At 40.8% G+C, this 15,145-nt stretch overlaps 1 protein-coding gene and 1 pseudogene across 1 annotated transcript; both read left to right on the forward strand.

Annotated features, from left to right (window-relative positions):
* Nucleotides 1-449: 449 nt before the first annotated feature.
* On the forward strand, nucleotides 450-14,117 carry CHMP4B (charged multivesicular body protein 4B). Its single transcript, XM_072403686.1, has 5 exons — nucleotides 450-749; nucleotides 8,760-8,937; nucleotides 10,022-10,136; nucleotides 10,998-11,124; nucleotides 11,496-14,117. Exons 1-5 carry the CDS (start codon nucleotides 566-568, stop codon nucleotides 11,558-11,560), a joined length of 669 nt encoding a protein of 222 aa, XP_072259787.1. The 5' UTR covers nucleotides 450-565; the 3' UTR covers nucleotides 11,561-14,117.
* On the forward strand, nucleotides 3,911-4,032 carry LOC140327901 (U6atac minor spliceosomal RNA; annotated as a pseudogene).
* Nucleotides 14,118-15,145: the final 1,028 nt, after the last annotated feature.

Here is a 15,145-nt window from a genome sequence, read left to right on the forward strand (position 1 = left end):
CACTGATATGACTTCATCACCTCCTGACACTGTTTCCAGGTGTAGCTCTATTTACGTCACATGGTCCTTCCCTGTACCCACACACGCCCTGACTCATCTGCGCATGCGTATCCACCGCTGTCTGTACGTCACTCGCCACTATCAACACGGACTTGCGCTTTGGTGTCTGTCATGCTCCACGGCAGCGACCATGTTTGAAACTGGCAAATCACTATAATCCAGATCGTAATCACTACTTTAATATTTTTTTCTTTGGTTGTTGCCACTTTATTGGTTTATCAGACAATAGTGTACTATTTCTTGTATTTAAAACACAAATTGTGTAATTTTTTAAATTATTGCATTGAGGTCTAATAATGAAGAGCAGCCAGAATCCAAAATGGCCGGCAAACGCTTTGGGGAAGACCCCGTGACTCATCTACAGTCACTACCAGGCGAACGCGTGATTCAATGACGTCAGCACGCAGGGTCTGACGGGACGGGTCCGGTTGTTGTCGTCGCAGGGTAGGAAGGAGTAGCTCAGTCACAAGTGAGGCCGGCTTAGCAGTGCTGACACCGGAGGGAAATGTCGGTGTTTGGGAAGCTGTTCGGCACCGGGGGTAAGGGCTCCAAAGGCCCGAGCCCCCAAGAGGCCATCCAGAAACTGCGGGATACTGAGGAAATGCTCACCAAAAAGCAGGAGTTCCTGGAGAAGAAAATTGAGCAGGAGCTGTCTGCAGCCAGAAAACATGGCACCAAGAACAAGAGAGGTAGGGGAATCTACTAATTTTATTATACACAAAATATAAAAACGAACGGGAGCTGTTGCAGCTGGCAACTATAAAACAAGACATCTAGTTTCCAAGAGAAACCTCACCCACCTGCCCTCACCTGTAACCTATAGAAACGAGAATGGCCTGGTGTTACAGGAAGCGGAGGTGGCCATTGCTTCTGGGTCACGTGACTTCAAAGAATTTAAAGAGGACGTGCACTAAGAAATCAAACCAGCTACCTGGCTCTGCCTTCATATTGTGAGATTTTCTTTAGATTTGGATATCATGGAGATAGAATGAATCCTCGGTTATTGCGATCTGTGACCCCATAGGGCAGATTCACCCTTGTATTTTTATGGGATATATATATATATATAGGTATATGAGCTATAACTTTTTGTTGTGTTTCTGGGACTGGGAAATATGTACCCCATGGTACACAGGGAAACCCTTTCCTGCTCTATGTATATGGATCAGAACTTCAGATCTGCATACTTCTTCATCCCTATATAGAAGCCATTGAATGGCCGCCAGGAAACCAGCAACTTCTGGAAGGGTCGGCAAAGCCCCCCTCCCCCCTTCCCTATTTCTTGCTGCCCTGTGCAGGAGTCAGCAACAGGTTCATTACTTATTTGCTTTGGATACAATATGAAGGTTTACTGATCTCCGTGACGCTGTTGGGGAGATTTATCCTCACTTCCTGTGACAATGTGTCACCATGAAAGGAGACTAACTTACAGACAGGGATGCCGACATTCAAAGTCCATGTTATGATTAGAGAAATGGCTACAACATTTATAGAATTACAAACTATGTAAGATGTTTTCCTACATTTCCCTAATGTTGGCCATGTTGTAGATCAGTGTTTCTGAACCAGCATTCCTCCAGAGGTTGCTGGGGGTTCCATGAGCAGTTTAAGCCTCTTAGCTCAGTTTAGGTGACACCGATAATCTTTTTGGTTATCTGTAAGGGTGACATTCTTCCTAATGGCCATAAATATAGGAGGCATTCTTGCCACCGATCACCACACTAATGTGGATAATTGTTTCATATTACATACGAGATAGGGACTGTAGGAATGTTGTTAAGTTGAACTTGTATATAAGTCGGAACAGGTACATTATTTTAATAAATGCAATTAGGACAGATGTTTGTCTCAACATAATATTAGGCATCGTGGTGTCAGTTACTGTATTACAGTCCTCACTGTGAGTTAATCACAGCAAAACAAAAAACAAAACTTTATGGAGCCCAGACATTCATTAACTTCTGGAGCAAGCTGTGCTTTGATATGCAAAAAGAAATAACTGCAGAGTTTGTCTTGGTCATTAAAGAGTTACAAGATGTTACAGATTAGCTCAGCTCTTAAAATCACCCACAACCTAGGCTGTGTTTAGCAAAAGATTTATTCTGCAAGTCATGTAAACCGCCCCCTTCAAGCCTAGGTCCTGAGCGAGCAGGGAAGCCCCGTTCGTATCTAGGAGTTGTCCGTATGTCGGATGTCCTTAACTCAGGGACTACCTGTATAGCCGGGGTTTCCCCACATTATAAATGTTGATAAACTCATCTCCAGTTGGTGGATGTGTGAGCAGGATAAGTGATCCCCGTCTTCTTGATATCGAGCATTTACCATTTTACCACCATGCACCCATCATCTGGTCAGGACCGCTCCCTAACAACCGCCAGCCAATCAGAGCTCACCTCGACCTTTACACAACAACCAACAGAGCTGTCGCTTCTGTGACAACTAACACATCGTGGTTTTTTGTGAAGCATCAAATCTGACAATCAGCAAACATTCTTTGTAGGCGAAACCTAACGGGTGTCTGTATCCCCAATGAAAGTGATTGATTCACCAGCAGAGAATGTTTGGTGAATGTCACATTCACTGCTTTATATATAGGCCTCCTGTGTGTGCACCCTAACAATCACATGTATAATGTTACAAGAAGAGGAAGTAAAAGGCAATATCCGAATACAAACTGGGAAGGGGAGTCCTTCCTGGTAGAGAATTGTTGAAATTCTCACTTTACAGGTTATAGCTCGTGGGAGATGAAATGGTTGGCTGGAAATGGTCACATGATCTCTGTGACACAAGACTGACTTCCCCCAGGAATATTATGTTTCAGATAGCATGGTTTATCTTTATTTCTCCAACACCAGAAATCTCTTTGTAAAGTAAATAATTTACAGCTCTCCTGTCTCTAAGAAGAAAATCACTTGTATTTGACTTACTGTAGTCAGATCTGTTAAGAAATTGGTTTTAGAAATTGATGTGATTAATATGTGAACTTTATTTTTCAGTGCTTTATTAAGTTTGATTTTTTTACACACAGGCAGATTTGTTTCCAATAATTGTACTAGATCAACCGATTCAATCCATTTTTTTTTTTTTATCAGGATACATTCAGTCTGATTTCTCAAAACATTGCAGTCCAATGGACAATATTCTGCCCTTAAGATCTGTGATGGGTCAGACGCAAAGTACACATAATAAAACATGTTGTTCTGATTGGGATTTACAAGTACATCTGATTACTAAAACCAAAAGAAGGAGTGAAAATATCAGAGACAGCTGGTTACTGATTGGTTCTCTGGGTGATGTACTTGGCAAAAGTTTTTGTGCACATTATAGGAGAGTTCCCTTTATACATGCTTTTATTCTTTTATATTGTGGGGAATATACCAGGAGAAGTTGGAACACTCATTCATCCGTGTGGACAGGAACCATGGCAGGGAGATGTCTCTATAACAGAGCGAGAACGCGCACAAATATATCTCTCTTTCTCCCACCCCCCCACCTTCCTTTCTGAGCCAGCATATGAGATGGATCTTCCTACATCTGCCCTCCAGGTCCCTTGTCTGTTGTTCCATGTGCAGAGTAACCACTAATCCACTCTGCAGATGCACCCAAGTGGATTCCCGATTGTTCCTTTATCCTGACATCTACCCCTGTAGACTTTTCAGTACTGGTTTCTAGGAGGATCCCAGAATAGGAAGTGTCTGTGTCATACAACCAGTGATATGGACACCTAAAAAAGAAACCCTGTCTCTTGTAAACGAAGGGAAGAGAGAAGACTTGTCACTGCATTTTGTGACCATGTGCCTATAGGGCATTTAGGGTCTAGTACACAACAGATTATATTTACTTCAGATCCATGTTGTATGAAAGGAGAGAAGGTTAGCACTCCCCTTGACAAGGATGGAAGAGGTCCCTGTGGCTTTTACAAACACACATACGGTTAAGGCATTGCCACTTATGTGGCATCTCTCATCTTCTCAACACTACATATCTCCCCTCTTATTGTGTGTTCCTTCCCTCACCTCCTAGATTGTAAGCTCTTCAGGACAGGGTCCTCTCCTCCTGTGTCACTGTCTGTTTCTGTCTGTCATTTGCAACCCCTATTTAATGTACAGCGCTGCGTAATAAGTAGGCGCTATATAAATTCTGTTTAATAATGATAATCCAATTTCCAATGTCAGATATTTTTCAGCCTTATGTTTCATTTGGATAGATTAGTCATATTGGCAATTATTGCTGAAAGTACACATGTAATGTACACAAATGATCAATTCGAATCAACCACAAGGGTAAAATATCAGAAACAAGTGTGCAGTGTTCAGGACTTCTTAATAGTCAATTGCTGATCAGAAAATCAATGGGATGAGCTCATAAATGGCAGCAGATCTGCTTGTGTGTGCTATGCTTCAATCTTTTTGTTTCTGAGTTTAGATACACTTTAAAATATATAATGTCAAAGTATAATTTTTTATGCAATCTGTACCATTTAAACAACTTGTAGGACATTCATTCCATCACTGCCAGGAGTGTAAAAATCCCCAATCGCAATCACTGAGCACATAAATACAGAAATAAAAGCTCACAATGAGGTTTGACATTTAACTCTGGGAGGCCTGGAGCGCTAAGAGGATAACAAGGCAGCGTGTACTCCGTGTAGCTAATTATATCCTCCATATGAGGGGGAGGACTTAGCGGGACGTCTCATGGGACAAAACATTCTAATAATAAGCTTTTTGAATATTTTTGTCTTTTTATGGATCTGTGTTGATTATTTTCACAAGTTCTAGAACACAAATTCATTTTCTGTAGGGAATTAGAAACTCTTTAAACAGAGATCCAATATTTACCAAACATTAAGGGCCAATGACAGAAACAATACTTAATTCCTGATAATGGCGTTGTTATATAAACGTGAAAAGCGTCCGTCCTCTTGACAGAAGCCAGGATCTGTGATGGTGATTGAATAGAAACGGTTAACAGCGTACGGTAAATGGATTAGTGTCCTGGCAGCTTCAATAATGATGGAGACCTTTCACCGCTTTTCAGCTGACACAATGTGGTTTAAGACGCAATACAAAAGCCTGGCTACTGTAACATAACCGACAGCAGAGGAAAATCAAGAGAATAAAGTGTTTGGAAAACTCAGACCAACCCGGTTTTAGCGATGTAATGAATTCAGCTTAGTATTGGTTGCTTTCGGGTACTACGCATTTTGTCCATAAAACATGGTGAGACTGTTCTTGTGGGTTCATTAAGGCCTTCACAAGAACAGCACATACATTGATGCTCTGGGTTGCCATTCATTGTTAATGGTACCACAAATGCATCTAACATACAATACAGCAATACACCACACACAACATACATGACAACACGCTACATTTTTCACAACACAGCCTTAGTGAGGATGTGACCTCAGAGATACCAGATTATTGAAAGACAGTGTTCACCCCATACTAACAGGTTGGGTTTAGGTAAAGGGATATCACCTGCCCCTTTCTACAACAAAGCCCGACCTGGTTGCAAAATTTCAAAGTGTAAAGCTGCGTACACACGTCAGATTTTTATCGCCCGATAATCGGCATCGGCCAGATATCGGGTGAAAATCTGTCGTGTGTACAGTCGGTGTCGTTCATCGTCCGAACGACCGTCCTGGCGGATCCACGGACGATGAACGACGACTGATCCTAATGAAAGGGAAGGGGAGAGCGCGCAGCAGGGTGCCGCTCCGTCGCTCTCCCCCCTCACCTCTCCATAGAGCACATACAGCACCGTTCATGCATCGTGTAGTCCTTTGTCGTTGGAAAGGATCGTGAAAGATCCTTTCCAACGACAAAAATTGCACGTGTGTACGCGGCTTTACTTTAGTTCTGCTTTAGGGCAGTAGCTATTACATGCTATCTATATAAGTTACTTCTCCCAATATGATACTTTGTGTCACTGACCCAGAACAGGGATGTAGCAGGTGAAGACTCAACACCTTATCTGCATACTTGTTCTAGGCCCATTATTCAGCATGTACTGATTTTAGTACACCAAAATTTTAGACAAAGAACTAGATTTTGTAAAAATTAAAGCCCAATTGCAGTTTGCTAATTTTATACAGAGATACATCAAGCTCACAGCAAGTGTATGATAAATTGCCTATAGTTAGAATTATGTATAATTGATCCCCAGTGCTAGTATGGAGGGGGTCATATTCTGTATTATAGTACTGATATGCTCTGTGTGGAAACAGCAATCTCTCTGCTGTGATGTATCACTGCAGCACAGAGACCCCTGATGACTTTATCTACACCAAAGTCACCTGGAGACCTCACAAGTCAGTCACATCTTGTCCCAACACAGAATCTGCTGGAGAGATCAATACAGGAAGCTCACGTGAGACTAGTGTGAATGGGTCGGACCTTTAGCCAGTAAACCAGCACCCTCCTTACTTGAAGTCCTTGTGTGTCCTCTGAATGTGAACCTCTGTATATTTGTGTTTTTCAGCATCACCGAGAGACTGTTTTCCTCTGCTGATATTTATGTAACTACTTATTAGGTTTTTTGGATTTTCTCCCAGTTTCTGCTTCCTGCCAATTTGATGCCCTGGTTCTCATTATATGGTAGACATTTGTGTCGGCTGTGTACAAACTGGATATTCGCTGTTGTGTATATTTAGGACAGCGTCTATTCAAACCTAAATGGATGTGGTGGTCTGAGTCATTGATGAGACCGTCTTACCATAATTTATGACTTTTCTTGTCCAGCAGGTTTCGATTTCACAAAAAGGTACACAGTATATAGCAGTAAAGGCTGTGCTGAAAAATCCTTGAGTGCCAGTCTGGGTCATTGTGCTTCTATGAAACAACCTGAATGGTTTTCCAGGTCATCCAGGTTCTCCCTTGATAGTCTATCTTTTCCAGTCTTGGAGAGCTTTATTAAATCAGACCCATCGTGTAACACAAGAGATCTCATCTCCAAAATCCTGAGAGAATGGGAACTTTTCATTTCCCTTGGTATCCAAGCGTAGCTGTGCCTTCATAATCTGCTGGTTCGATCACACTCCATTCCATTTGTTGTGCCGCCTGAATTGCACTGCTACCTGGATGACATCTTGGCTGTTTGTCACAATGACATCCAACTTCTTATATTCTATATCTCACCACTTGTCCTTGGCTATTGACATATGCAAAGTGCAATAATGTCGTTGTCACGTGCAGTGATGGATCGATAAGTTTACCTATCTGCCAACCTCCCTCTGTACTTCCTTGCCTCTCCCTCTACCTTCTGCTAACAGAGAATGAGATCCTGTACATGATTCTTGCCTGGGGCTGCAAATTATCTGCCTGCTGTCTCTGTGACAACACTGGGTGTATGAATGGCTAAGCATGTGCCCAGTCATATCCCCAGAGGTGCTTGGTTTTTCTCTTTGCTCTTAGGGATCAACCAAAGCTATAAGGAAATATAAATATGTGCAGCTGGGCGGGCAGGTTCAGATTTGAGCCCACATTTTACTGTATATCTTCACTTTTCTACCTTTGCAGTAACCAGGCCTTGTGTATGACACCCATAGTAAAGAAAACCTGAAGGTAACTATTACAGGAACACTATGAGTAAAGGGAGGGGGCAGAACGTCATTAGGGCGGTTGCTAGGTGTGTAGCAGATTGTCAGAGTTCAAAGTGTCAATGAGTTGCCCATTCAGTAGCTGATACATTTAGCAGAGCTTTTATGAGGCTGCAGCTTTTCATGTTGCGGTACAATGTGTTCTGTGACAAGTAGAAACATGAAGCAACTTACCAAACCAGTCTGATTGTACAGCATTCAGAAAAAAAGTTGTAATTAACTTTACATGTAGCTCTAGGCTGCTGGGTCTGTACATTTGGGCTGCATTGTACAGGATGTTTCTTTGAAGCTGAATGATTTTTTCCTTTTTAGGGAACTGATAAAATCTGCTTGTGGCATTACTTGGAGATTACTGCATTCCTCCTTGCATGCCAGGCAGGTCTTTTATTTAAAGCACCACAAAAGCGTAGAAAACAGGCAAAACCTGTTACTGCAGCGGACATAGATGACATGTACTGATAACTGGGGCCTCTCTTAAATTAAATTGTTGAAGTCTGACCTCCAATGTCTGTAAAAATATGACTTTCTGTTCTGTGGCCTTTGCACCTGTGTGGGTACCCAAACACGTGACCATGCCCAGGCCTAGTGATTGTTTGTATTGCATTGTGCCACAAGGGCAAGGCATGTTCCTAATATCCAAAATGAGATACAATCATCTCTTGTGGGTAAATTTCTGTCCTCCAGGTTTGCTGTAAAGACTTTGCAGTTAAAATTAATTTGGGAAATGTCTTAACAGTAATTTCAGAAACCTATAAGATATCATACCCAGCCCCTAACCTGACATTTTTTTGCACTCCTGTTGAGTAGCACAGCTTTGTTAAGGACCTTTTCCAGCCTCTGATTGGATAATGAAATATCTAAAAGGTAACGTTACTGTACTTCGTGAGCTATGCTGTGAGCATGCTGCGTGAACACATCTGACATCCCAAGGTATTGCACTATGTTGTATATCTTGGCTTTATAATAATGTGTGACATTTTTCTGTGCATTCTATGAATGTAAAATAGATGATTGCATCTGTTAAGTTTGTTGCATTGATAATGTTAACCATAGTGTATCAAAGCCTTAGCAAACCATTTTTCTGTTTTGCCCACAGCTGCCCTGCTGGCATTGAAAAGGAAGAAGCGGTACGAGAAACAATTGGCACAGATCGATGGAACACTGTCTACTATCGAATTCCAGAGGGAAGCCTTAGAAAATGCCAACACAAACACTGAAGTCCTCAAGAACATGGGCTTTGCAGCTAAAGCTATGAAGGCCGCTCATGATAACATGTAAGTATGATAACCTGTGCTTGCTCCTAAAACAACTTAATGGCTGAGCTGGAACCTGATTGTAAATTTAGCATTTGCTGCTTGTAGTTGTTAATCTACAATTTTCTATATTTAATAGAAAATTAACAAACATGTAAACATGTGATGGTCACACAAATACTGCAAATAATAAATTTAAATTATTTGCTTCACTTTCCCTTTAAAATCTGAATTTAGTGGCTGGCTGTAAGTTATAAATATTAGAGGATTTGGCTGTACACTGGCCAATATATGATATTCAGGAAAATTCTAGCAAAGCTACAGACAGTAACAAAATCCTTGATAAAAAGACCATCCTTTACAGAAATAGCCGATTTTGTGCAATTTTCTGAAGATATTAGTTTAAAATAAAATTTTAGCTTTTATCTACAACAGATGGTTTATTTTTCAACACGGAGGAAGCCTTGAAATATCATTCTGGTCTCAGGGAACCCCTGTTAACGATTGCTAGATCTACAACTTGCAACACTTTAACACAGGCCTTACTTCCTGTCACATTGGCAACTAGTTATTGCTATGAACCCGTGCTAGCTCAAATGGTGCTTAAGAAAACCATGATGTGATGTGCTGCCTGCTAGTGTCTGTGTTAGTTTTGAAATCACTCTTTGTGTCCCTTTGAAGCACCTGGAGTCCTCGGCCCAGGCTATATAGAATTCTTTTTCGTTCTTCCAACCAGACTTGAATGACCTTCTGGCATTCAAAGCTAAATTGAACTTCTTATATTACTGCCAGGATTCATAAAATGTTCTTCAGGTTTTGCTTGTCTTACATTCTCCCTGTCCAGTATTTAAGCTTTTTGAACAGCGCTGTCAAGTCTAGCCAAGGGTCCTAGGGATGTGTCATATTTTGGCATTCTGGGCAGCTGGATTCTGTGTTGAGCACAGATCTGGCTCCCTTGTATGCTGCAGGTGAGGGGTATTTTAGCCCCTGATACAGCAAATAAGTGTTAAAATGTTGTTAGTTATATGCCAATTAAAAACTTTATAGGGCAGCTCAGATTTAAAGTGTTGTCTGCATACTAAAGTCACTATGTGTTTATCCACAGGGATATCGATAAGGTTGATGAACTAATGCAAGACATCGCTGACCAGCATGAGGTGGCTCATGAAATCTCAGATGCCATTTCCAAACCAATTGGTTTTGGAGAGGAGTTTGATGAGGTAAGTAAAAAAAAAAAGAAAAAAAAGGAAAGCCAAAATTGGCTTACTAGAAATCCGATTTGGCTTGATTTCCCTGAAAAGAGGGCATATAGAATAAAATGATCTATAGGTAAAAAAAAAAAAGATCAAACTTCTTAAGAGGAACATGTCCAACAACATATTGTTTGGGTGTGGATTTATTTTTAAATAATATATGTTTACTAAGATATTGGCACAGCGTCTAATATGGAAACTTTGACTTACCTGTCTAGTTAGTGATGGAGTGAGACTTCAGATGATAAAGTTCCTATTATTTGCATAATAAAAGCTGTGGTGATCCCTATGCAGGTACACAAGATATACAATAATCAAAGAGTACAATACAGTTACTGCTATGCCCATCACTTGACTACACATTAAAAACTCAGTTCAATCGAAATTGATACCTGGGTCCCAGTGGAATCCCTCTGGTCTTCTCACTTTTAAAAACCTGTAATAACAAATGTGACGTTAGTAAATGTTACATTTTTGTAACATAGCCTACCTAGCTAAGCACAGCTCCTTGAAATGGAAGATGGAAATCTATTTTGAGTGTGATACAAAGGTTTTAGTTGCTGATCTCTGAAAGTGTTAGTTGGCTGGATGAGTTTAGTCTCAGCACCCTTCTGAGGCACAGAGCTGTCCTGGTCCCTAGAGGTTTTTCCATCACCACTTCAATCTATTGATAAGGATTTATCCAGCTTTGATTATAATGAAAATCAGTGTAGCAAACTTCATTAGTTAAGGGCCTGAAAAAAATTGAAGTCATTTACCAATAGCATTGGAAAAAAATGCAAAAACCTTTACGTTAATGTCTGCAAATATTCTGTCTGTCGTTTTCAGGATGAACTCTTGGCGGAATTGGAAGAACTAGAACAAGAAGAACTAGATAAAAATCTTTTGGAGGTTCAAGGTCCAGAAACTGTGCCGCTCCCAAATGTGCCTGCAGGTTCTCTGCCTGCAAAGCCAGGTAAGAGTTTGATCTCCACACTGGGAAAGAAACATTTTGTGTAAAGCTTTTCACACATTCTGGATATTTATTTAAAGCAGACCTAAACCCTGCAGTTACACTTAGCCTCCATGACTAGAACAACCCAAAAGATGTCACATAAATCAAATCATTACCACAGTTTTTCTTTGTTTTTACGAGTCACTTTTGGGTGATCATTTTGGCAGGTAAGTAAACTTAGGTATAGGTGGCCCCATCATCTTGTAAAACTTTAAAAGTGGGAGGCAGCTCTACTATGCTAGAGAAGACTTTACTGTTCAGTATTGCAATTCAGAGTGTTGAGTCTGTTATAGTACATCAAGTAACATTCTGAATTTCTTTTTTTTTTCTAGCCAAGAAGAAGCAAGAGGATGATGATGACGACATGAGAGAATTAGAGAACTGGGCTGCCGTGTAAATTTGTGGCACAGACATAGACTGATCACCTGTCTGAGTTGGGTGTACACATACCTGGAAAGAAAGGGGGAGGGGATACAGAAAAGGACTCCTCGTCTCTCTCTTTCTCTTCCCCTGTCTCTTTCTAAAGCCTGGATTGCTCATTCGGATAAAGAAACTGAAAAAAAGCCAGTGCTGAGGTTCAGCCTGAATATGAAACAACGACTAGTTTTCTCTTCAGTACAATGTCAGATCTGTAACCCCCTGGCATCTGGCTAATCACTGTCAGACTGCCAATCATTAAGGAAACTGAATTGTGGCGTCTTTTAGCTTCTTTGGCCTCAAATGCCTGCGCTGTCTATAAATATCGGACTCCATTACTTCCCTGCATTGGTAAAGTTCCTTCTACTTTAAACAGATGCCTTCTTTCTCTGTGACATGCAAGCTTTCAGTACAGTGTAGCTGTCTATTGTGTGACGATCTCACAAATATCACTTCTATTGGTCTGCTCCCCCTAGTGGCACAGCTTGCTCACTTCACATGGAGTGCAGTTAAATGATTTGTTACTCTGCTGTATCCAAACTAAAGAATGGAACACATCGATTTATCTGGTGTGCAATATACAATATGTAGTCAGTATGTCATATATACAAATTCTGAAATATACATACAGATCTTACATGAGCTCTTGTGTGCTTACCTATGTATTTTTCTGGTGGTATATAGGCTCTATATGTACATCTTCTAGTTGGAGTGGGAAATACCTGGCACAGACTACTATGTGGATTCCTGTTTCCTTTGCAGAAGGACAATACCAATAGCTGTATCAGTCACTGGGTTCCTCACACATAAAGAGTCTGTGTTAACCAATCAGATCCTGCTTTAAAAAACAAAAAAAGAACTGGTTCTGATTGTTTGTTCTGATTACTGTTTGCCAATATTTATTTTTTCTTTAGCCTCTGGTTTTCTTACTATTTAATAAGCTAGCCTATTCTTGTCAACAAAACAGGTAATGAGGCCTGCCTTGGGCAGCAAAATGGAGCTATTTCCCATAACAGGCCAATTTCTTTTTCTCCCGTAAAAGGAAACCATGGGTTTGTTTGCTCTGGATTATATTTCTTTTGTTTTAGTTTTTAAAAATAAATCATTTTGTGCAAATCTGAAAAGGATAAATGTTCCATATTTCCTCCAGGGAAGCATTAACAGCAGCATTAACTTCTAATACCTGGCCAGGGGTCAGGTTGGCTGCTTCTGTGTTCACACCTGATAGCACAATTTCCTTTAAAGCTGAACTCTGAGGAAAATTCAAACTACACTTTAAAGCAAAACTACTCTTACACTGCAATGGTTAAATACTTATTTTTGTGTAGGGGTATAATTAGGAAGAACTTTTATTAACTTATCCCATTCTTCTATTTGTTGCAGCAGGTTCCGTGAGGATACTTTTTTGATGTTCTGTTGCTCACAATGCAAGTCCAGTAGTGCTGCATTGTGAATGAGGATACAAAGTGCCCACCACCAACCTAGAGAGAATCTGAGAGCTGCTAGGGGAGCAAGGGATAGGGTTAGAAAATCTGCTTTAACCTTGCAGTCAAGGGCTTTGAATTTTCTCAAAGGTCAGCTTTAATCTACATTTCCTGTAAATTCATTTTCGTCTGCTGCTTTAATAATCAACACTAAATCCAGTGTTCTTCAACAAACCAGCTTCTTCTTTTTTTTTTCTTCTTTCCTCTGCATGTTAGCGAAAACAAGCAAGCGTCTGGTTGGTTATTATGACATAACGTACACTTGAAATCAAGGCCGGTCGATAGACTGCAGCGCAAATGCTGGTCAAAGTTGCATCTTGAACCTTCATACCATGTTTACAAGCATTGGGAGCCTTTTCCAATCACTGCACTCTACCATGTGCTTGCCACTGCCTGGTAGAAGCTGTAACTTGGGTCATATTTATCAGTGTGCCTGGGGAAGCAAATCACATCATATGGTTACAGCATAGAACAACCATAAATGTCCTTATATGTTTCGTATTGCACATCAGGATCTGATTGGTGCCTATGGGCAAGTGAAGCCTCCTGGTGCAGTATGGGAGCATAAAGGAAAGAATGGAATTGGTTACTGTTGCCCCAAACTGATAAGTAGAGGCTCTATGTATATAGTTTGCTTGGCAGTGAATAATAATAAACCTTTACTTCCTTCACGTCAGTAATTTTACTGTTTTAGTTTGAAATAATGTTTGTTTTTTCATCTTTTTATGTCTACAGTCAGTAATAGTTTGCACTTTCTAATAAAAAGTCTCTATATTCCTATTATTTTTATGGAACCGTTGCCCCTCTTTTTTGCTAAGCCAAGAAACCCTTTTGACGGTTGATACCTTAGGATGTACAGAAGCTTGTCTGAAAACCCTGCGTGTAACTTCTAGCGCTAGACACACAATACGATGAATGGCTGCACAGCTCTTAGCTATGTTCATGGAGTGAATGTATTTTGCAGTCCTGTATGTCCTGTTTATATAACATTTCCAGTTACTTTGAAACTGCGTTGGCTCTCACCTAATAAAATAAAATATATTTCCAATGTGATATGTTCTGTAATCTCCTTGTTATGTTGTGAAGTGCTATATTGTTACAGTAAAATGGAAGGCAAAAGGTTATATAGATGATATGTAAGCAATATGTTGTAATGTCAGAGCCGTGGGAAGCACTCAGAGGGTTTGAGTTGAATGGTCTAAACAAGCAGCAGTGTCGTGAATCCATACTCTTAGGAAGAATGCATCGGTGACATGTCTGCATACTCATATAGGAAGCAGGCAGCTGTTGCCAGTCCCCATTCTGTAAGAAAGCAGGATGCAGTGCCACAGGTCTCAATACCTCTGGGATGTAGCCTGCAGAGACCAGTCTTCATGTTCCAAGGAAGCAGGCCACGGTGACTGATATGCATACCTAGTAAGTGGGCCATTGTAACCAGTCTCCACATTGCAAAGAAGCAGGTCATGGTGACTGGTCTCCATACCCCTAGGATGTGGCCTGCAGTCACTGGTCTCCATATTCCAAGGAAGCAGGCCACAGTGGCTGCAGCCATAAATGTCCTTTGTATTGCACATGCAAAGGATCTGATTGGTTCCTATGAGCAAGCGGAGCCTTCAGGTGCAGTATGGGAACATAAAGGGAAGAATCAAATTGGTTTTTGTTGCCCCAAACTGATAGAGGCTAATATGTATATAGTTTGCTTGGCAGTGAATATTAATAAATCTCCCATTACATCAGTAATATTACTGTTTTAGTTTGAAATAATATTTGTTTTTTTCATCTTTTATGTCTACAGTCAGTATTAGTTTGGACTTTCTAATACAAAAGTCAATACCCCTTGGAACTGGGTCATGGTAACCAGTCCCCAATTTCCAAGAAAGCCATGGTGACAGGTCTCCATATCCCCAAGATGTGGCCTGCAGTGACTGGTCTCTATGCTCCAAGAAAGCAGACTGCAGCAACAGGTCTCCATACCCTTAGCATGCAGCCTGCAGTGACGGGTCTTTATTTTTCAAGGAAGCAAGTCGTGGTGACTGTTGTCTGTGCCCCAGTGGAGCAGGCTGCAGTGACCAGTCCCCATA

Source organism: Pyxicephalus adspersus, chromosome 3 (assembly GCF_032062135.1).
Source record: "Pyxicephalus adspersus chromosome 3, UCB_Pads_2.0, whole genome shotgun sequence".
In the NCBI taxonomy this organism is placed as follows: domain Eukaryota; kingdom Metazoa; phylum Chordata; class Amphibia; order Anura; family Pyxicephalidae; genus Pyxicephalus; species Pyxicephalus adspersus.